The sequence below is a fragment of the Lagopus leucura genome, unplaced genomic scaffold (genome assembly GCF_019238085.1).
Source record: "Lagopus leucura isolate 7727_CA_CO unplaced genomic scaffold, USGS_WTPT01 Super-Scaffold_73, whole genome shotgun sequence".
NCBI lineage: Eukaryota > Metazoa > Chordata > Aves > Galliformes > Phasianidae > Lagopus > Lagopus leucura.
This window is the reverse complement of record NW_024962252.1, coordinates 100,143,026-100,166,210: the sequence shown is the minus strand read 5'-3', so window position 1 is coordinate 100,166,210 and position 23,185 is coordinate 100,143,026. Positions and strand designations below refer to the sequence as shown.

Sequence of the window (23,185 nt, the reverse complement as noted above, 5' to 3'; positions counted from 1 at the left end):
GTAGTACCCCAGCTCCAGGCTGAGAGTCAATTCCCCAGTGCTTACAACATGGAAGCACCTGCCCTTCTGGGGAGACACAAGGAAAGATTATCCACCAGACGACATACGTTGAAAGGTGCAAGAAGTAACACGGCTTAGTCTTTAACTGCAACCTGCAACGTGCAGCACAACCCCGTCCTCATTCCTCTCTCCCTGCATCATCATTAGGATTTGAAGCAGTGCTGCAGCAGTGCAGTATGCTGCATGTTTTGGCAGCATGCAGTATTATCAACACTAAGGGTAGAGAACTGCAGGCAGGAAGCATATCAAACTGAAACAGTCGTGCATAAAGTTATAAAAAAGAAAATGCATCATACTCTAGGACAATGGTTATATATAGCTCTGAATCAAATCTTCAGCAAAATTATTTGCTTTGAAATTGGTATTTGTTCTAGGCTGACTAAATAATTCAAGTACTTTCCTTGCATTACCTCCTGAAGTAAGAGTTTCATCTTTATTATTCATTACTCAGGTGGGAAGCTTTGCTTGCTGTAAAAGTAAGTGCAACAACAGACAGCAGTAAGAGCAAGATGTGGGGCCTGAATCCTGCAAGTGAGATTCCTACCAAAGCACTTCCACACACCAAGAACATAATACAGCCCACACCTGCTAATGTTGCAGGAGTGAAACACAGTTTATCCTGAGACGAGGTCACACTACAAAACTCAGGTCAAGATTCTTCTTGTTTTAGGCCAGTTTACACCAGTCTCCCCTCATAAAAATCTATCAGGATACTTCTGACCCCACTATGCACAGCCCCATCCCAAGTCTTGCGTTTTACCTGTAACTGCAAATTCACACTGTGATGAGCTGCTGTGTATTTAACAAGTCCTCTTAAGATAGGAAAGCCTTACTAACACACACCCAAGCAGTTCCATTAAGCTGATACAGATACTTCCTCAACAAGGGTTACACGATCTGCTCTTTGCCCACCTGCACGAACTATTTCATTTCCCTGTTACTCAGCTCCAAATTTGATCCTGCCCTGAGCCTGGCACACAAAGGTGTTCTGCATCTAATGCATTCCCACAGCTGGCAAGAATAGGAGAAAGGGTACGCCACGCTTCAGACAGTCTCATTGGAATCACAGATTAAACACATGATACCTTTGTCTCAGTACAGCAAACTTAATAAACCTGCTTCAACTTGTTATAAAATGTTGAGTTAAAAAAAAAGACTCTGTAACTAGAATTTCAGCAGTGGAAAGCTCAGCAGATTTTGAGCCGTTTTCCATGCTTACAGTATGCCCCACACACCACCGAGGCATTTTGTTCAGAGGTCAGGAATGTGGGCACACTACCATAAGAGTCAGGAAATCATTTACAGAATGCATAAAAATTGCTTTGCAGGGCAATGCCTCAGAGCTGAGAGGACATGACATAATCTCCTTGTTGCATAAACAAATTTGGTTAATGTACAACCTCCATACGCAATAGTCAGATGTTTTAAGGAAAAGCAGACCCGCTCAAATTTAATTTCTCTGCTCGTGAGAGTAACTCAGTAGATGACAGCACATACTACAGAAGCTCTGCTGCTTGGGGGAAAAAAATAATAGCTTCAGCTTTAGTTACTAAATAACAACCATCACCAACTCCCACATTCCTCCATTTCAGGACAGGTGCGATGCTCTGAACATCTCTAAATGAAGATATTTTGAAGCAGAATTTTGTTATCCTTCAGGTTTTCTTTTCTTGCAAACTGATGTCATTTCCAATCACAGACAACCAACCAAAACAATGTAAACACACAACCCAAACATTTAATATCTGATGAGAGTAATAAAATGTGCATTACACTACTAATTCAGAATTCTAAATGTATAACTATAGTGAAATACTCTAAATATTAATAATTAATATATTATAAATATAATACTACAGTGAAATCAGATTTCAAAAGTGCCAGGAATTTCTTACACAAAGAAGGGCTTATTTATAACATAAAAAAAGCACATACATCTTCCAAAAAACTAAATGATATCGGTTGGAATTGACATTTCAAGCAATTTATTTGGAAAGTTAATAGGAAGATGGAATAGTTACTGGTATCTTATCCATCAGGAATTTTGATACCCAGAAACTTATATTAGGGTATGCACTGTTGTCATTTGTTGCCAGAGAAAATCAGTGTTAATTATGTCGTATCACTGCAGTCACCTGGTCTGACTGAAAGAACACCAACACCTCTGAAGGGCCCACTCAGAATCAAACAGATGGCTATCTATGTGAACCTTCAGAGAATACTGGAAATGTTATACTTTCAACTACATGTACTGCACTTACCAGCCAGCAAAATCTAGCAGAGTAGTTTCAGGAACAGATTAAACAAGATTCTAGCATTTTTTTTTTTTTTTTTAAATGAGACATCATATATGAGCACATCCTCAAAAACAATACAAGACCATTGCATCCTACTGATGTCAATGGAAGGAATAAATATCAAAAATCTTTCAGTCAAACTGCACTTGTCCTCAGGAAAATTTCAGCTTTAGTTTACCAACAAGGCACAGCACTGAAGACAGACTACCCTGTACTACCACTTGCATATAGTATATCAGAGTTTCGCCTCTGTGATGAGCACTTACCAGCGAGGGCCTTGATGCGAGAGCGTTCAAACAGTCGAGCAGAACTATTTTCATTGTCCCAGTCATCGACATCCCAGCGGTTGTTGACATCACTGTACTGCTGCTGGATTTCAATGTTGTCGTAATCTGTCGCTACTGTTGTCGTCATCCTGAGTCCTCTTAATCTATTCTCAGCATCAGATTCTTCTTAAAATCCTCTGGAAAACAAAAGTACATAGCGTGATGGATTTAGACAACATACGCTGGAAGTAAGTCGTAATGTTCTTATTGCTTATTGATAAAAGCAAAGCTTCGAGAGATTGAAGAGATGCTGTGCAGGCCCCATCCTTGAAGACACTCAAAATCAGGCTGGATGGGGCTCTGAGCACTGATGGAGGTGTAGGTGACCCTGATCATTGCAGGGGAGTTGGAGCAAATGGCTTTTGAGGGACCCTTTCAATAATTCTGTGATTCTATGCATAGACATTTGCAAAACTGTCATGTTGGACTCCACACAATGGAAGTGGAACACACACTGAATGGTGCAGTAAGACACTTTCATAGTCGCCATTTCCAAGAGCAGCCTGTCTTTTATAGATCCATCACTGTTGGCTGAAGCATATGGTCACACAGGCAAGTCAGCTAACAAAATCCTGAAGTGCAAAGAAAACCCCAACAATTTAACAAAATGGTGAAAATCTGATGGAAAAAAAAATACCTAAATGCTTAAGAATCACAGAATCATAAAGGTGGAAAAAATCCCACCACTGGGATCATCCAATCCATGTCCCTCAGTGCCACATCCCACGGCTCTGGGACTCCTCCCGGTGACCCCAGCGCTCCCTGGGCAGCTGTGTCAGTGCAGAATCACTTCTGGAGAAGGAATTGTTCCTAGCAGCCAACCCGAACCTCCCCTGGCACAACGTGAGGCCATCCCCTCTCGTCCTATGGCCGTTCCCTGCCAGCAGAGGCCGACCCCGCCTCACACAGCCTCCTTTCGGATCACTGTATCTGCATAAGCATTTGACCAGCAGAAGCCTTTTAACACAGACCTGAAGCAGCGTTTCTTGCACGCACACCGTGTGTCTGCTCCTGGCAATGCATGCACGACCTCAGCCGGCCCGTCACACACACAGCAGGCTCTGACCCCCGAGCAGCACAGCTCGCACACGAGCTGCTCCGTGCAGCAGGCCGTGCTGGCACGCTCTCGCCGCTTTCTGACTGGAATGTGCACGTGCTCATCCGCAGTGCAGGTATAAGACGGCCTAACACCTCCTCCAGGGGAAGAGTAGGGATGCTATAAATGGCCGCTAAGCTGTTTCTTTCCTTCTGCTCTCACTCCCGCCGTTGCCCCTGCGATGTTTAAAGTAGCCGCGCAGACAGCGGGTCACGGCACGGCGCTGCACCGACGCCGCACCTTTCGCCTCAGCGCGGAGCCAGGCCTCGCGCTTCCCGCGCAGCGCCATCACCATGGCGGACCGCGCCGCTTTCCCCCTCCCCGCCCCGCCCTCCCCGACGCGCCCGGCGGCGGCAGGTGGCGGCGGCCCGAGCGCGCTGCGGAGGCCCCGCAGAGGCGGGCGCGGAGCCAGGGGCGGCGGCCCGAGGAGGCGGCGACGTGCTGCCCCCTGCCGGCCCGACACCTTCCAGCACAGCTGTGACCGCGGGCTCTTTGCGGGCTGAACGGCTGCGACGGGATTGGGCCGCCGCTCGTAAACAAAGGGATGGAGCGAGAAAGGGGACGGGATGAGACCCACCGGCACCAGGCGTTTTTCTGCACGGCGCTCGCGCGCTGATCCCGATCCAGCCTCCAGCTTGGACAAAAGCCTCCCATTGATTCCTGCACGCAGGCAGAAATCAGGGTTAATTCCCATTAAACCCGTGCAGTAACCCTGCTATAAACAATGAGCAGAGTCAGGCTGTTTCGTAGCGCCGGGCCCAGCCTTTCCAACTGTCTGCATCCATAATCACTCGACGGAGGAGGCGATGTGCCCTGAAAAAGCAGCAGCTCAAATCACAAAAATAAAAGCAGTGGCCCTAAAAACTGGGAGCAGCCACGTGCTAGTTCAATAGAGATGCTGCAAGCCACAGACAGGCTGAGAGCTGGGCTGGGCAGCCTGGAGAATGGAAGGACCTGGAGACCTGAGAGTGGTCTTCAGTATCTGAAGGGGCTGTAAGAAGGAAGGGGACAGAGTCTTTAGAGGGATCTGTGTGGCAGGACAAGAGAAATGGTTTATAACTAAAAGAGGTGAGATTTAGACTGAGCATAAGGAAGAAGTTTTTGACAATAAGGCACTGGCACAAGTAAAGTCAGTGGCACAGGCTGCCCGAAGAGATGGAGGTGCCCCATCCCTGCAGACAGCCAAGGTCAGGCCAGACAGGGCTCTGAGCGCTGGTAGAGCTGTGGATGTCCCTGCTCAGTGCAAGGGAATTGGACGACATGGCCTTTAGGTCTACCTTCCAACTTAATAAAGGTAAACTGAGCACGAAACGGGCCTGTTACCCACAACTACAGGGTTAGAAAACTTGCATTTTTGTGCTAGCCCTGTAAAACTGTTACATTAAAAGTAATATCTGTTTCCACTAGCTCTCTTCTCTCAGATGCCAACTGAACAAACAGCCACAGCAAGGAGGTGTGGATGACATGCAGTGCGCTGATAGAAATAAGTACCTTGCAGCAAAGCCCTTCAATGATGAGAGGAAGATACCACAACTGAATTCTAAATGAAATAAACCACCAGGCATTCTTCCAAAGTAAAGCCAAGTACATAACGTGCCACCACAGCCCTAAGTTCCTGCCGAAAACTGTTCCTCTTAGGAGTCCTGTGGCAGCTGTGGTCCAGCCCAAGGCCCAGTGCTGCAGGGAGCAGCATGAGGAGCCAAACACAAGCTCTGGCAGAAACCTCCACACTGCTGAACTGCAACTCCTGCAGTTGGGCTGAGCTGAAATACCAAGTTCTGTTTTTAAGTTACGGATGGCCTATTTGACAGATGGAAACACCACCACTGTCTGTAGCTGCCCTACAGGGAAAAACTTTTTTCTGGAGCTCTTGATGGAGCCAGGTTCTCTATTAATAACCTCATATGTGATCTGACACCACAAAACTAGCTCTGCACTTGAAAGACATATGGTGAAAAGTTATGCCCATGTAACATATATATGTATTACTCATATGCATCCATACGTTTTTTAAGCCTGACGTGTTACTTGCACTGAACTGCTGTAATTTATTTGGTTACACTTCCACTGCCTGATGATCTCAACAGAGATCAGTCAGCACAAAGCAAGAGGGGCTGCATTGTTTACCATTAGCTTACTGCAGCACTCTCCACTCATGTGAAAAGTGCCTACTAACACCCTTGTAGGAAATCATTATGGAATACATACTGCAGGCTGGAAGCACGCGGACAGAAGAAAGCCTGCACTCCAGCTTACTTACAACTTCTGTAATTTAAAAATCCCAGCCTGGCTTTAAGTTGGAATACCAACCTAATAAAGGAACAGTGTTTTCTGTGGAGATCAAATGTAACAAGACTTTCAGCTGCCAATATCCTGAGCAGTCTTAATAGGGAAGACTCCAAACCAACCCACCGTCAGAATACAAAGACAAAAAATAACCAGGCATTCCAGAAATGGCTGGTCCCAACTTCATTACAGTTCAGACAGACACTCTGAACAGCCTCTACACAGAGCATGAAAGCAGAAAATATGCACTAGGATTTCCCACTTTGTCCATGTCCTCTTAAACCTACGTGACCACACTATATGCACCAAGGCCTTGGAAACTTTAGCAGGTAATTACAGGGATAGGTGAACTAATAAGGAGCATGCAATTACTCCAGTCCCCAAAGCACTCGGCACAGACCTGTCATGATGCAAAAAGATTTTGTAACTGAAGTCTTCTGTCTTCACCGTTGAACTATAACACACTGTTGCCTTCTGCTGAGTTGACACAACACCAGATGATCTTATGAGAGTACAGAGATGAAACCAGTTCATTTCAAAGCATTCTTTAATATAGATTGCATAATTTGGGAGTGCAACGCTTGGCATTATCTTCAAAAAAGAATAAATGACTTCAAGAAAGAACCAGCTACCAGAAAAGCTTTTTCTCAGATAGTTTTCAAAGACAATAGCCAAGGGTCAGACCTCCTGTATTTACTTTCATAAATAAAGTAGATTCTGCTCTGTTTGTTTCTCAGATAATACAAAATAGTTTTATTCAGACCATCTGAAGAATGAATTCATTTTTAAAAAATTCATTGGCTACTTTCAAGTGCAGAACTGTAATCCACTATATGGGCTAAGACTAATCACTAAGATTCTGCCATAACCACACATCTGGAATTACTTCTTAATAGTTGCATCTATCTTTAAAGTAAACATTATTCCTTCAAGAGTTACTATTCTCCTGTTGAATGTTCTAAGCTGCTGTTAGTTTCACGTTACCCTTATTACCTCACAGATTGTCAGGAGGTTTTATGATGTTATGATTACACAAAACGTATTTTGAACAGCGATCCCAAATGCTCTCATTACTTATGTAAGTAGTGTATCCCTTGGCTAACTCACAGTTCAACCTATTGCAGTTTCCCTGACAGTGAAGGCAAACTGCATTGCGACTGAATGGCTGAAAGGGCTGACAAGGGGACACAGACACCTGCATCTTGGGGTTACCAGGCTACGTGGGGCTATGAGAGCAACTGCTGTAAAAAATGACAGTGGTTTATCCCCATTTCCTATATACCAGGTATGTAAACTAAAGACATCAACATCACCAGCTGCCTCCTTTCTGGTAGGACGTTTTGAAAACTAAGGCTGGACAAGCACAGAAATTAATTTGATTACCCCTTTTACAGGTCTTCCACCTCCAGATGCTTCCAGCCCCAGCCTGTACTGCTTTTCTCCCACTGCTGACTCACACCAGGGCAATTAATCCACCTCTTAAGCAACAAATTCACTTGGAGTACCTATCATTATTATTATAGAAAGGAAGAAAATCTAGTTAAGAAGTAACTAGACTTCATGTTCATTCTGAGTAATACTCAGCTTTCTCCTAACAGCAGCTCAATAGACAGCAAATATTTCTAACGTGTCATTTTGAATCTCATATTTGAACTAGAAGATCTGGAAATCCTTCCAAGTTTCCAGAATCCAGATACATCTTGTCTCCTCATCAGGGTGAGATTACTAACTTCCACAGAACTGGACTACTCAAGTCAGCAGGGACACATTAGGAGAAGCTCCTATCTGAGTGCAGAATTGCATTCAAGTCCAAACACCCCCACAGCGCAAATGCTGTGAGTATTAAAGAAAACAGAAACCAGAACTTTACCAAACAATGGAACTGGAAGGGTTTTTAATGTAAACTTCAGGAAGACTGGAAAGCACATGCCTCCATTCCACTCGTTCCTTAACCTGACACCTGAAGGAGCTGCCTCCCATCCTGTCCTCACGCTCAGCCCTGAGACAACTGCTTGGTGTTACTGAGCTGCGGTACACAAGGGAGAGAGACCTCATCCTCACAGTGTGGTTTAACAACACAACTGCTGACATTTGGGCTTCTTGTTTCAACTGCTAATCCAGCTGTAAAACAATAAAGGCACTACTACGGTAAGGCTTTAATTCCCCTGACCTGCAACATCCTCTCTCACATGCAAGGTCTGGATCCTGATCTCATCTTTTTTTTTTTTTACAGAATCACAGTGTTTCTGCATTTTCCGGCCTAAAAGCTCTTCACAAATTATGTCTCTGCCTTCCTGTTTGCTACGAGTCAACCCTCTCACTGGTGCAGACTCCTCTGGCCCCGCGTGCTCTGGGATGCGGGGGCTGAGAGCTGAAAGTCCCTTGAAAGGTCACAGGAAAAGGGTGGACAGGCTGTGCTACTGGGGAGTCAAATGCCACAATCAGTGTGTAGGGCACAGACACTTCAGGAATGCACAAACAAAGCAAGACTGAAGACTCTGCTGTCAATGCAGGTTGGAAAAGGGGGAAAAGGTCATTAAAATCACGCAGCCTGTCCTTCACACTGTGAGGTCGACTTCCCACATCTCAAATAACCCATCATCTGAAAGCCAGCAGATGGGAGCTTGGAGTTTTGCAAGCTCTCAGTTTTCCTCTGAAGTCCTCAGGATGCAACATTCTAGCTGGGAGACTGGGACTCATCACTTAGGCATCAAAATCACTTCAAGAGGTGCTCACACTGCTCTTTGTAAACAAAACTACAGTTTACTGTGTACCAGAAGCCCTGGTGTTTTCAGTGGCACCTGTGATCGATACGTATAGCACACAGAACAAAGATGTCAAATGCTTCAGCAAATGTAGCACTCACAGCCCAGCATGGAACAAAACTTATTTGATAGACCAAAACCAAATGTGTATTTGACAACTTCCAATTCAGGCACAAACCAAACCACTGCAGTTTTCTAGTCTGATTCTCTCCATGTTCTAGTCTACACAACTTCACCCAGATCCTTATCTACTACCCAGCAAACCTGGATTTCAACAGTTTTTCCTGAAGACTCTAGAATTATTAATTGATAGAAAACTGAGGCCTTTCAGGTAGAGAGAGACAGATTTTTGAAAGCAGTTAGTAAAGAGGAGTGCAAAATCAGGCCATAGAGAGCATTACCACACATAGAACTTAAGGGTGGGGTGAGAACCAAATCCTTTTGGGCCTGCCCTTCCTCTTCCCCTCATCACCTGAGGAATGCAGAAGTAGAACAGCTTGTCAGGCTGCTGGGGCAGGCAGCAGGGAAGGCTCTGATAACCAGCACACTTGTATCCAGCCATCTTTCACCTCTGCTGAAAGGAAAATGTACAGAGATACGTGCACAGGACGGCGGTTTGCATCGAGTTACACATGGAGGCACCTAACTTCTATCAGGATTGTGTCAATAGAACTCCACATAATGTGAATGCTACTCCAAGGCCTAAAGAATGCAACATCATTAGCCAGTTTTCAAGCAAAACACAGAGCGCTCCGCCTTTATTTCATGGACTTACTGTTTTCCTTGAACACTGCCACTACGAATCCAGCCACAGCCAAATGCCATTGAGTCATTCTGTAACAGGGTATGCAGTTTAGCTAGGGCCAGCCCATGGCTGCTCAGGTGATGCCTATGGGTTACACAAACCATCACTCCATCTGAGAAACCATCTTAACACACAATGTGGCCAAAAGGAACGCAACTCAACATCCAAAACTCTTGACTTACAAAATATCAACGGGGCACTTCCTAGAACTGCCATCCTACTGCCTCCTTGTAATGAAGTCAAAAAAGAAATCCCCAGATTTCAACCTGTGCAGTCCTAAACCAACACCTCCTCCTTTAAAAATCACTTTCAGCATCTTCAGAATGTTTCCTAAGCAGGTTAAAAGCAGCCTGTTATCAAATATCTGGGAGCACCCTTCTTCCATGCAAATGACTTAGCTGGAAAAAAAATCCCGGGGGATCCGCTCACTACAGTTTCTTTCACTCCTCCATTCCTGCACCTATTGTTGGTCATCTTGGCTATCCCAGGCAGTAGCCTCTCACCTCTGTTTTGAGAAAATAGTGTATTGCTGTGTAAGATAAGCTGGCCAGACACCATCCACTCAGAAGGTACCTTTTAAAAAACCTAGGCTCAATGAAAATACTCCCACGAAATAAAATCCAAGTCGAGCTTACACATTTTAAACAAACCTGCCAAATTGGTTAGCCTAACTTTGCAGACATGCTCTGGTGGTTGACAGTCCAAAAGCAGATACAGCTGGTCCCTTTGAAACTGAGAAGTGAACAACGAATAGCAGAAATAGGGACTGTATTCTGTACAGCGACTGCAATGGTGTCCTCGGGGCTGTGAGGGCTGTACAGCACAAGCAGCATGTGTTTGTGCACCTGTGGGCACTGACCTGTGGGGTTACTGGTAACTCTCAGCTGGCATACCCACATGATTGTCAGCAGGCCAGCAGCTGCCACTGGTACAGCTCACACAGTTAAGCCTAGTGACGGCAGTCAGTTAACAGCGTTCAAGGGAGCAGCCTGGATTAATGACACATTCATTATATATACCATGCTCGTGTTTGTAAGGAGAATGCAGTCAACTAGATGAAATCAATGGAGGTTGAAGTCAGAAAGGGTCCTGCTCAGCTCGGTCCCTTCTGGAACTACAAGAAAGCCCTTTACTACATAGACTCTAACTGTCAAGATGTTTATTCTGGTACACACTTCAGCTTAAGCATAATTCAGTTGTTTCACAGTGACAATGGAGGGGGCAGGAAGGCAAAAATATACTCTGAAATCTGTGTCTCCATATTTATGAATTCCTGGTTGGAAATCCTTACAGAGACATGGCACAGAGATGGGACCTTATTTCAAAGGAGCATTCAGATTTTGGACAGCCTTGTGATTTTGTTCAAAGCCTCTGCATTTAGCCCTTCTCCATCCTCCTCATCATCATCAAGGACCCTCATCCTCATCATGAAGCAGAGCAAAGGTACATTTTTCAAGCATCTCTGAACAACACAGTAGAAAGTATTCATGCATGACTCTGCTGGATCTTAAATCTGGTGGAGGGTGCCCAGAACATGTTGCCTCACCATTTGGCAGAAATAAAAGCTGACATGTTGCAACACTGTTAAGAAGCTTCCAAAGAAACTTCCTTCTACTCACTAAGCTACAAAGTCACAGACTTTAAAGGACAATATTTAGCGTGTTTTAGAGCGATCTGTGGGTTGACCTTCACCAAAAGAATGTGAATATATAGGACAACAGGCTATGGTGATATTTACCTTTTTCTTCGCTGGAACTGAACAGAGTTCTGTTCAGTATTTTTCAACTGTTTACCCAGACTAGAGTTCCATTGAAAAAACCGTTGCCCTCAGAAAAGAGTCTCCCATTTTCTGGTCTCTACCCTCCCATGACTCAGAGCTTACAAGAAACAGAGCCCTGACCTTTGGAAGACACTTTTGTGTCAGAAAAAGTAAAATTAAATTAAATAAAAAAGCCCACACACAAAAGATGACGCTCTCACTTCCTGAAGCCTGTCAGACTTGTGGTGGTTCTTCTTTGGACGAAGGCATCACCGTCTGTGAATGGAGAACAGTGGATAAACCTTCGCATTTTGACTCCAGCCATGACCCTAACTTGGCAGGCAGCTCCAGACAACCTGAATGCCCTCAGCTACATCACTGTTTGTTTTGACCGCTCTCCAGATCCAGTGCTCCAGCAAAGTGGCAGTGCCAGGTGGTATCCAGCCACCCAGGCTGCTGGTGGGCATCATGGCAACAGCGCAGCTCAAGGGTCTGGCTAGCCTGTAATCCAAAGGGAAACAGTCTTAGGGAAATAAAGTCAGGTCACTTGATCAAATAATGGTGATTGAATACCTGTGCCCACCAGTTACAACTTTGCATCTTAACCTAACTAAGGACAGCAACAGTCAAATTTCTGGGCAGGGGAGAAGGACTGGAGATGTTGTTCAATGTGACCAAAACATAAAGCCGGAATTGGAAGTTTCTGCCTCATCTCTTGCTCCTACCAAGAGGGTATGATGTAGAAGCAATGCCTAGGAATTACATTAATTGGTAATAAGAGAAGTCTGCAATGAGAGGACAACCGAGCCTACCTTCGGAACGTGTGAACGCAAGAGCTAACCAGAAGCTGGCTGCAGCAATCAGCGCGATGACATCCGTGAGCAAATTCCTCTTTCTGCAACCTGAGATGGCTCTGACCTCCTTACAGGGGGAGGGCTGCCAAGTAAACAGCCCTGAGGATTCAGCCTGCCAACTGCTGGCTCTCTCGCACTTCTATTCTTCCTCTCCAGTTCTCCACCCCACCCATCCTAACTCTGTTACTGATATATCTTCCAACTTCTTTGACAGTTAATAAATGTGCATAGCTGACTTGGTGACTGTAGGTCAGGAGCGCAGACCCAGGAGTGCCTGTACAGAGAAGGTAAAATGTGATTTTCCAGTGCTGCTGCCCAGCTACTGGAACATTCTGTAGCTAAGATGCATGGAACAAAAAAGGAGGACAGCAAAAAAACGTTTTTTGATCAAAATAGCACCTTAAGCCCTGAGACATTGTCTCAGGAACAAGAATGAAATGAGAATAGGATGCAGTATAATGATTCCATCAAGCTGGAAAAAAAAACCCAAAAATTAGCACCAGACTATGGTGCTCTAGATTTGGATGTATGTCCAGGGAACAGTAGGGCATAACACACAGCTCAGCACAAGCATTGTATGTTCAACCCATAGATGTGTAGGAATCCTGGGATCGCTGCCTGCTTGCGTCCCCCAGGGAGGATGCGACACCCACCTGGCCACAGGAGGCTGAACACATAAAGGGAAGGACACAAAAATGGGCAGCAACCTCAGGATATGCTGTTGTATACCTAGACAAGCCCCCTGTGTTGGAGCCATTCATCTTAGGGCAGGGAAAGGCTCCATCGCTCTAAGCCAAGGGGAGAAATCCAAACTGCCTCCTGCTTCCCAGGAGAGGCTGGGCAGTGGACTGACTGCTGCTGACAGCTTCCAGGACAGGAAGAATGAGATGGAGCTCTTCTGGCTCTGTCTCCCAACTGCAGAGCTGGGAAACCGCACCCAGGGAGACGCCCAGGGAGAAGAGGATGTTTTGTTGTGTGGGCTTTTGTTCTGGGCTTTGTTTATTTGAGATATTTCACAGCCGGGCAGGCAGAGCATGGAAGCAATTTAAAGGGCCAGCCTGGAAGAAATAACCTGCTCCACAGTAAGCAGGTTTTGAATTAGCAGGAACCAAACAAACAAATAGCAACAACAAAAAACAGATTCTGAGACAGGAAAGATTTGCTAATGCTTTTCATAGGGCAACAACATGCAGTGCAGTTAGAATAAGAGCTGGTTTCAGCAGCACGCTAAGCTCCAGCAGCAACTTATGAAAGGACAACCCCAGCCCAGTACCCTGAGTCTCTTATAAAAAGGAGACTTGGCATCATCACAGTGCAGCTGGTGGTGTCCCATGGTGACTTCTGCCTGGCCACCTCCTGGCACTTGGTCCCACTCCCATGACCTCCCTAGTTCTGCTGGCTCTGCTTTAACCAAAGATGAAGCTTTGTTCATCACCCCAGGGGCTGGATGAAGGACTGGCCTAGTAAAGAATCTAGTTTCAGGCAGCACGGTGGTCCCAGAGGAGGCTCAAAGGCAGCTCCAGAAAGAGCATTTCCTTCAGATGTTGAAACCCAAGTCACAGTCAAGGTCACACAAAGCTTTGCCTCTCACTGGCCAGGGCCAGCGCAGCACTGGAGCCTGTTACAGGACCACGTGGGTCACAGCTTCTCATTTTCTAGTGAAAGTAAATTACTCAGTAAATTACTCAGAATTACTGAGGAAATGGGACGATTTTTATGTGGGTGAGATTATGATTGACAGCACTCAGTGTTGCTTCTGGGATGCCAACACTTTGTAAGACCAAACCAGTCAGATTTTGAAAAAACAAAGTTTTCTCCAGCATGGCACTGGGATGACAGGTGCCCTCAGGTTTGGCCAGAGAGGGAGCAGGCCAGGCTGACTGTATCTCCTCACCAGAGGCAGCAACGCTGCTGTGCACAGAACCCAGCCAGCACAGCCCAGAGCCTGCAGCTGTCGCAGCACTGAGCACAGGGCTTCATTTCAAAGCTCTGCAATCATCTCTCCCCCCCCCTTTGAGTCGAGGTCCTCTGTGCACATGTATGAGTTTGACTATGCAAAAGCAGAAACGCTGCTGAAAGCTATTTGCTGAATGATCCTTCTCCAGTAAAAAGGAAAAACGTCAGTAGCCCCACAAGTCGAGCACCAGGTTATATAGTGGAAGGCACAGTTCCCTCCCAAGCCAACAATATTTCTCACTGGACTTAACCACACGTGGCTTAAGTGCTGGTTCCCAAAGGGGGGAAACAAAGCACCTCGCTCCCTCTTACACCCCCAGGCAGAAGAATTAAGGCCACCACATGCACACAGTGCACTTCACTTCTCGGCTGACCTTCGAGGAGCACACGGGCACAGACCAGAGGAAGATGGCAGGTAAAGCCAAGTGTTCTGCCTCTGTTTGCCCTCTCTGAAGTTTTAAATGGACACCAGCTGTTAATTCCTTTCTACATTCTTCACATTTTTCTGGCCAACTCCCGACAAGACTAACAGAAACCTTTCCCCTTCAACTTTTATCTGATGCATAGATAAAATTGTCGGGGTTTTCAGGCAAGGAAAAGAAATATATATCCTTATTGCCTTAATTGAAATGCATGCCTGGAGGTCTCCAGTGCATCCCTGCCCTTTGAAATGGGTTAAAGAGCCTTAATGCCATCTAAATTAAGCCAATTTGTTATTCAGGGCATTTGTGACCAAACAATTTGAGATGTATCCTGGGAGGAAAAAGCACAGAGGCCAGAATTTAAAACCCTGGGAAATAATAAGATGATGGATGTGGAGTAACGGCCCAGAAAAGTTGTATCTTAAATAGCTTGTGTCGTTATTTTGGTTCTTTGATGTTTCAGCTTCAGATAAGGGTTTTGTTTTGTTTGCCTTTTTGAGGAGGGCAGAGCCGGTCCCTATATGTTGTTTCGTGTCAGGCAGAGACATTTATCATTTTCTATGACAGAGCAACGAATCCTTCCAGGTTGCTGGTGACAGGTGGCTGACAGAGCTCTGCCTTGCACACTGGTGCACCAGGCGCCCTGTGCAAGGGGCTGGCAGCCCCGTAACACCCACACCGTGTCTGCTGCTCTGGTGGGACCGCTACACACTTCCCCAAAACCTTAAGGCAGTACCACTACTTACAAACAGTGCAAGGGAAGCATAATAAATAACTGCAAAAGGCAGCAGACCAAAAGCAGGGCTCTGACAGGTGCCTGGAGCCAGAGGTACTCCTCTTGGGGCCACTGCGGAGCTCCGAACGCCCTGAGGAGAGCAGGCACACACAGCACAACAGCGACTATTGCAGTTTCAAAATGTCTAACCATCGTTATTGGGGCTTTGTTATAGAGCCTTCTGGCACTGCAAGCACCGCGTCATGTGCACACCAAGGTTTTGCTGGCTTTGTGCACCTAGGGAATGGAAAACGCTTTGCAACGAGAGAAAAAAATAACAGCGTTGGGTTGGAGAGCTTTGTGGTCCCTCCCGCTGACCTCACAGGGAAACAACGCCACGCTACGCAGCACTCTCGCACTAGTCCCCATCTCCTGAAGTACTCAGGAAATATCTAAAGCAAAAACATTGTATTTCTTCTGCAATCACTCACTTTCAAGTAGCTACCATGCGCAAAGCACCATGCCTGCTTACAAACCCCAGGCTCGCAACACAGAGCAGCCGCAGATGCTGAAGAAAAAGCAGCACGAAACAACAACATGCAAAATATCCGATTGTTACTTCACTCTGATCTGAGGGTTTTTGCTTTTTTTTTTTTTTTTTTTTTGGTCTGGGAAATAGATCCTCAGCTGGCACGTACCCAACCCAACAGCTGCATTGCTTCTCTACTTCCACCAACACTCCAGAAGTTAGCCAGAGCCCTGTTTGTGCTGGCAAACGCCCAAGGTTTTATTATTATGTACTATTCGTTCAGAGTGGGAAATGTGTGCTGCAGCAAAAAAAAAAAATAAAAATAAAAAAGAAAGATCCAGAGGAGCTAAATAATTGGGTACAGATGTTAAAGCCTCACAAGCTCTACCCACCGGGCAGTGTCTTACATATTGCTTCCATCACCTGTTTGCATTCTGAGTTTTTAGTATAATAACTATGTGCCCTACCCTGCAGAATATTCTAGAATTCCTCGTGCAAAAATCGATAACTTCTGAACTCCATTTGCCTCCTCTTGTTAACAATCTTCACTTTTCAGCACCCGCTTTAGAGTCACTTTGTTTTTAAAGAAGATTTTGGTTGCTGCTTTCGCTATCTGGCAACTAACACAATCAGACTACCCCATTCTTATCTAATTTCCCCAAAACTCAGCCAGATGCATCATCCTAAACCTTCAGCATTTAGAATTCATGATAAAATGCCTCCTCCTCCCAAGGCTGCTGTGCTAAATAAAATGCCTTGTTGTTATCACCAATTTTTCCCCATTTACTGGCAACCAACATCTGCTCCACATCCCTGGGGACTGCTGCTTCTCCAGGATGTACAGATGCAAAGGCCAATGCTCAGGTTAAGCAGCAGGAGCCCAACCCCAGCCAGACTTCTGAACCTCGCTTCATTAAACGTATTCCACAAAGCATTGGGAAGGTGCAAAGCACTGCAGCCAACAGCAAATAACAAAAAAAGTAAAAACACAAGAAAATCACTGGCATTTCCATGACTGACCTGTAACGGTTTTGCCGTTTCAATCCACATCATGAGCGCTGCCTTTCCATCGGCACAAAATGGCGTAACGCGGTCCATCCATTCGGCTGCTCTCCACAAATTTACAAAGGAGGATAAATCACAAAAGAAGGCTGACTGCCTGCACAGCAGCGGATGCAGAGGTTGATGTTTCTGCCCCAGTGCTGCCCAGTAAGAAGCACCCAGCCCTGCTCCTCCATGCCCCAAGCACACGCTGGCACAGTCCGATAACGTGATGTTTCCCTTCACCTTTCCCATAGCCACGGATGAGCTCTTCCTGAAACGAGTTCACCCTTTACAACGATGTGCCTTACACATCTCAGACTGCATGAAGGCCATGGCCTCACCAAAGATTCAGATTCTTGGTTCCCTCCAGCAAAAAAAAAATGGAACCCAGTAAATTTGAAGGGCTGGAAAAACAAAGAGATACACTTTTTCCTGCTTCTCCCTACAGTTCTGAAATAGACTCCATTAGTTGCAACTGTGCTATTGGTTAAAAAAAAACTTTAAAAATTCTCTTTACACAGACAGAAAGACTCAAGGGTTTGTTCCTGTTCACCAACTGGCTGCTGACAGACGTCCCAATGCCACGTACTGCCACCCATCTCTACGTTACTTATGGAGAAGAAACCATGAAGACCAGCATTGTCTGTCCAAATTTCCACCCCCAAGAATCTAGATGTCAAAAAGAAAGGTTCAAAAATGACAAGAAATCCAGAAAACCTCCTCCATTGCACATCAGGAATTGCTGTGCCATGAAGGGCAAGCCAACGTTTGTCACTTCAGAAAACAACCACCCATTCTACCTTCTTTCTTCATAAATAAATGAAGTGAGGAAACGCTTCCACTGCACACTGTCTCCATTCCTCGAATACTTCTCAGTAAGCTGCTTTCTGCTCTTTCCAACAGATGGACCAATGGCCTCAAATCCTCAACTAGTTCAGTTCTGCTTGATTCTTTCCCAAGTGTGCAAGCAGTGCAATCTTCTGTTGCTTTTCTAAATTGTGGAGAAATAGTGCTGCTTCCCTCAACATCAGCAAAGAGCCCCCAGAACCCACTCTGCATCCCAACGTGGAGTGCCAAAGCACAACAGCATTGCATTTATCAGTGGTGGTTGGTTGGATGCTATTGTTGCCCTTGTGTCTGTGTGTGTGATGTTTGTTAACATCAGGTTTGAATACGACCAACTGCCTCTAAGGACGACCATTTTACAGCATGGTCATTATTGCCAGTAGTACTCAGTTCCACCACAGAGATGGTTTCTTTATTCACTTTCCTTGCATTCAGGGCTTGCTCTGGAAACCCTCCTCCTTTTTTCTGCACTTTAGAAGAAATCGATGCATTTGGTTGTCTTGGGTTATGGAAGCGTACGACCCAACTCCCACAGAGGTAGAAGGTACTGAAAGAGACACACTTCGCTTTCTATCACTCACCCTGGATACTGACAAAAGGTCTAAGATGATCAGTGTTAGCAAAGTTCACGTATAACCAGCCTGTGATGTGTGCTGCTTGCTCAGCCATAATAAGCAGCTTCTCCCCCACGCTGCCTTCTCAGATGGATGTGAGTGGCTGAAGAAGAAACCACAGACTAGTTCTCCTTGCTTAAGACGTACCTAGGACTTGACAAACACAAAACCATTCTTGGGGATGAAAATGGGAAACATAAATAATGTCAACGTGTACTAACCGTTAGCTCTTGAGTAAGGATAATACCCAAAGGAGATATCCTGAAATGCTAACCCCCAAAGGCATCAGCCGGCATATGTAGAAGCTGGCCAGCTACAAAGCAGAAGGAAGAGTCTGACAGCAAATGATTCCAGATCACAGCTCACTGTACAATGAGAAATCACATCCAAGTGTAAAAGAACCAGCCAGTAACTCTTTGTCACACAAGACACTGCATAGAGGTTGACACTACAAATGCATTTCTATGAATTGTCTTGCAAAAGTGCAGCACCGAGCCAGGCTCAGTAATTGTTCAAAAAATAACAAAGGCAGGTGTTTCTCATTCTGCTCTGGGCCTCTTAAGTACAACAGGGCGACACGGCCACGAAGGAAAGCTTGCAGATAAATGGTACTGCCTGCAACCTTATTTCTGTTTTAAAAGTAAAAACCAAGATTCCCAAATACCAAAGATTTACACCTGCAGATTTGCAAACAAACAAAAAAACTAACCACCAAAAAGCAACACCCAACCAACCAAAAAAAAACACAGCAAGTCGCAAAGTGCTGATCATTTTCTACCTAACTGCTGTTTACTGCGGTGTCTTTTTAAAGGTCTGGCAGCTCTCCAGCTCTCCTCTTGCTTTTCCCTTCTCCTGCACATCACTCTAGAAGCCATCTTGGGTTGAAAAACAAGCCTTGGGAGGAGAATGTTCCCTCTGTGGTCTTTTCAGGCTCTAAAAGCATTATTTCTCCAGGGAAATCCTGAGCTTTGTTCCACAAAACCCAGGAAAGGTCATTTGTGAAGGATTTCCGAAATGCCACTGGCTCTCCAGCCAAAAAGGCAGCAGGACCAGTTCTGTTACTGCCACTGGAAGAAATTCCAACATGGTACAGAGTCACCCTATCAGTTGTTCCAAATGACATCCATTGTCATTTGACATCTTTCAAGCGGAACAATTACTCACGATCAAATGTTCTGGCTCTCCCTGCTCCCCAGCCAGCTGTGTTTTCCTGTTACAATTGTAGCTTGCATGCACTTGGAAGAAGCCCAACACTCCTCATTACAAAAAATGCAGCGTAACGGCTCATTAGTGGGGTGCAACACTGCTGTAAGGCTTCCAGAGGCCTGGCGGGTTGTGCCTGGTCCTGGGCTGCCCTTCTCACTGCACAGTCTCAATGGGATGCACTCATGCACTCCGGACTCCAAAGTGGGCAAAGCCCTCCTCTCCCAGCACACACATGAAGGCTCTTTCCCTGAGCATCATGGAGAAGAGAGATGTGACGTCTCAGATTGGAGTGAGGAGAGCAGCTGTGAGAGGCACAGAACAGAAACGCGACCCATCCAGTGCATGGCAATCAATGCTTGAAATGAAATCAGCCAAGTCCATATTCAAATCAGGTCACTCGTAATTAAAGCACCCTAATTCGGAATAATAAAAGCAGAAAATGTCTGGATTGGCTCAGGTCTCAAAAGGAACATATGAACGGAGTGTTTTGAATCGCATGATGCACTGATAAGAAGCTTTAATATAAGCCTCAGGATTACACCATTCTAGGTTTTTTATTATTATACTCTCCATTAAAAAATATGCACTGTGAAACACTGAGAGGTGAAAGCAGACCTTCGAGCATTACTTCACCCTGTTTTTCCCTAAGGATCCTGCTGTTAGTTTCCATTTGCACAGCGCCTGATATCACGGGCAGGACAGAATGAAGCTCTGAAGTGGAATTTTATACAAAACACTCTTATTCAAGACAGCATCGATGTCAACGCAACGTACAGAAAGAGGCTTTCGAGCTTCAACAGCAACAGCAAAATTGCCCCCTCATTTGTGGAGCGATCTGCTTGCTTGACTCCATCTTAACACAGTGCCTCACCATGCAGTGATTCAGCCATTTTAATTCTGAACGACGACGGCTTGCTCTCCCTCCAGCATGGCATCATGCATCAGGCTCAGCTGTCTGGAGAGCAGGAATCTCTCTGCGTAAAGCATATGCAAGTAAAGATAAAAAATAAATAAACAAAGGGGAAAAAAACTTCCAATCAGTGCTTGGAGGAGGAGGTGAGAGGTAGACTGCAGTAAGGGAACTGAATGCACAAAAATGTAGTGTTTTTAGATTGGAAAAGGAAGCCAAGGACAAAAAGGCAACTCAGGAAAAACTCCGTAATCTGGTATTCTTGAGAGGGTAATGATGAACGCAGACTGTACCTCTGCTGCCTTTAATAGCAGCCCCAGAGAGAAAACTCAGGCTGACAGGACACAGGAGTGAACTGGCACACAATGACCTGGGTGTGCAGAGCCTCGCAGGCAGCTGACACAAGGTTGGCAGGGTGGAACGCTGCCAACACAGCCTGCTGAGGCACCGGCCCACCATGAGCATCTCTCCCACAGCACCAGCAGACGGGACTTCTGCAGCCACACGTGAGCTCTCACTGTGCATGGAGATGGCCTTGCATGGTTTGGAGCTCCCTCTCCCCCAGCAGGAGCTGCCAGTAGAACAGCAGCCACATTTGCATCCTCTGTGATCCATAAGGACTTGTGTCACTGCACCGTTTTGCTCTTGGAAAGAAAGACGTCAGAAGAAAAGGTTACCTGCAAAACTCAGTGTTTATTTCTGTCATACTGCAATACTTGCACTTCTGTGGCATTTAGAAGGGACGGCTCACACAAACTGCTAAAAGGAAACAGAAACAAAACAGCTAATCCATTCAAATGCTCATTTCCTACATTCCAGCAACCAAGGTCAAGTTCTGGATGAACAGAACAGAACCTTCTCAGGTTAGCAGCAGATCAGAAACAAGCCCCAGGCGACAGACAAACCTACACTCTACATTCGGTGCTCAGTGCCCCATAGAGCTGGCAGTACCACTCCTCCATTCAGCTACTCCACATTAACATCGTCCTCAGCAACTGCTGGAAAGGTGCTGGAGCCGCACAAGCAGCCTGGTTAACCATGACCACAAGAGGTTTGTACCAACTACCACATTCCTGTTTACCAAACGCACCTTACAAAACTAACAAGAAAAACGTGTTTGTTATCTAAGTTACAAACATCAAGAGGAAAATACTCATCGACTAGGGATTGTAATGCAATCTCTCCAGAACAGGCTGTAGAAGAAAAGACCCAAACAAGCCATCTCTGACACACATAGATTAGACAGATGGTGCAGTCCAGCATCAAGGAGATTTGTGCTTGCTTGACTTTGCCGTGGCTGAACTACCCATGAACTGCAGACACAAGAGAGCTGTGCTGGGTATTTACAAAGATTTCACATGCATTCAAACTGCATACCATTCAAAAGTTTCATATGTTCTATGCAAAATAATAAGTAAACAGAACTCAAAATCACTCTCACATTTCTGGGCACTTTCAAACCCTGAGTTAGCACTGTAAGTGGATACAAATGGCAGCAACAGTGAGCACGGATGGTGATTTAAAACAGGCTGTTTTTCCTGAAGCTCATTACCCCTTAGAATAAGCATTTCTGGCACTGACCATGAACATTATGGACCACATTCACCATCAGTACACACTGAGCTGCTGCACCCAGAACGTGGGGATGGAGAGCAGTAACCACACAGCTGCTGCACACAGAGCACAAAAGCTGAACAGCCATTAAATCAGCCGTTTCATCTGAGGGGTTAAAAATCATTCTCATCATCATTCATCAACACAAGTAGCAGAAAATATCAAAGAAACGCTTTTATCCCCCCAAGCAACAGTTCCTGTAATTCTCCATGTGCCTCATTAGAAGGGAAGCAGACAGTACAGAGGCTCAAAAGCAGAGCAACTCTCTCACCTGCAGCATAACACTGGAAGCTTCATTTTCACAGGCGTTAGATACCAACAGCTCCTATCAGAATGAATTGTGCCTGTGATGCTCCGAGCCCAAGGCACAGCTGTCAGCTCTTCCCTTTCATCAGCACGAGTGGTGCCACTCACAGCAGCTGTGTCCCTACACAGGGTTGGCAGAGCCCCCACCCCACCACGGCTCTTTGAAGGCTCACCAGCTCAGAGCAGACAGAATGGGGCTCAGGCAAGACCCACACATATTTTAACTGAGACAAAATGACCCCCATCCATACTCTGCTTTTAAATATCCACGGACAGATTAGCAGAAAATTCTGCATCGGCAAGAGCTAGGGATGTTTTGGAAGCTCTGTAGGATCTACAGCCTTATCGCTGGGCAGATTTTTTTTCACAAAGACAGCACAGCTCTCCATCCTTCCTCCCACTACAATCTGCTATTAATTTCATAAAAATGGTTCATAAGCAAGTTGAAGACAGTTTAACCCTGCCGAGAGCACCCATACGCCTAAGCAACTGGGTTTCTTCCCTTCAGAAGAAAGTAGCAGCACCTTTATTTACATATTTTTCAATTTTGCTCACTTTTACAAAGCTGGTCATCATCTTGAGCTATTCAAAACAGTTAACTTTGTTGCAGTGCTAAATTATGAGTTACTCAGTGTAAAGCTTCCAGAGATATTCAAGACCTGCCTGGGCACTTTCCTGCGCAACCTGCTGTAGGGAACCTGCTTTAGTAAGGGGTCGAGCTCAAGGATCCCCCACAAATCCCTTCCAACCCCCGTGTTTCTCCCAGCGCACCTAT

The 23,185-nt window shown here is 45.6% G+C and overlaps 1 protein-coding gene across 2 annotated transcripts in view; it reads right to left on the bottom strand.

The window, feature by feature from the left end:
• SPTBN1 (spectrin beta, non-erythrocytic 1) overlaps positions 1 to 23,185 on the bottom strand; it is a 121,791-nt gene that overhangs the window by 86,051 nt on the left and 12,555 nt on the right. For both annotated transcript variants that reach the window (XM_042862233.1, XM_042862234.1), the window contains exon 2: positions 2,624 to 2,820. In XM_042862233.1, the coding sequence (XP_042718167.1) occupies positions 2,624 to 2,771 (148 nt within the window). In that variant the 5' untranslated portion in view covers positions 2,772 to 2,820. The remainder of the gene's footprint in view (positions 1 to 2,623; positions 2,821 to 23,185) is intronic.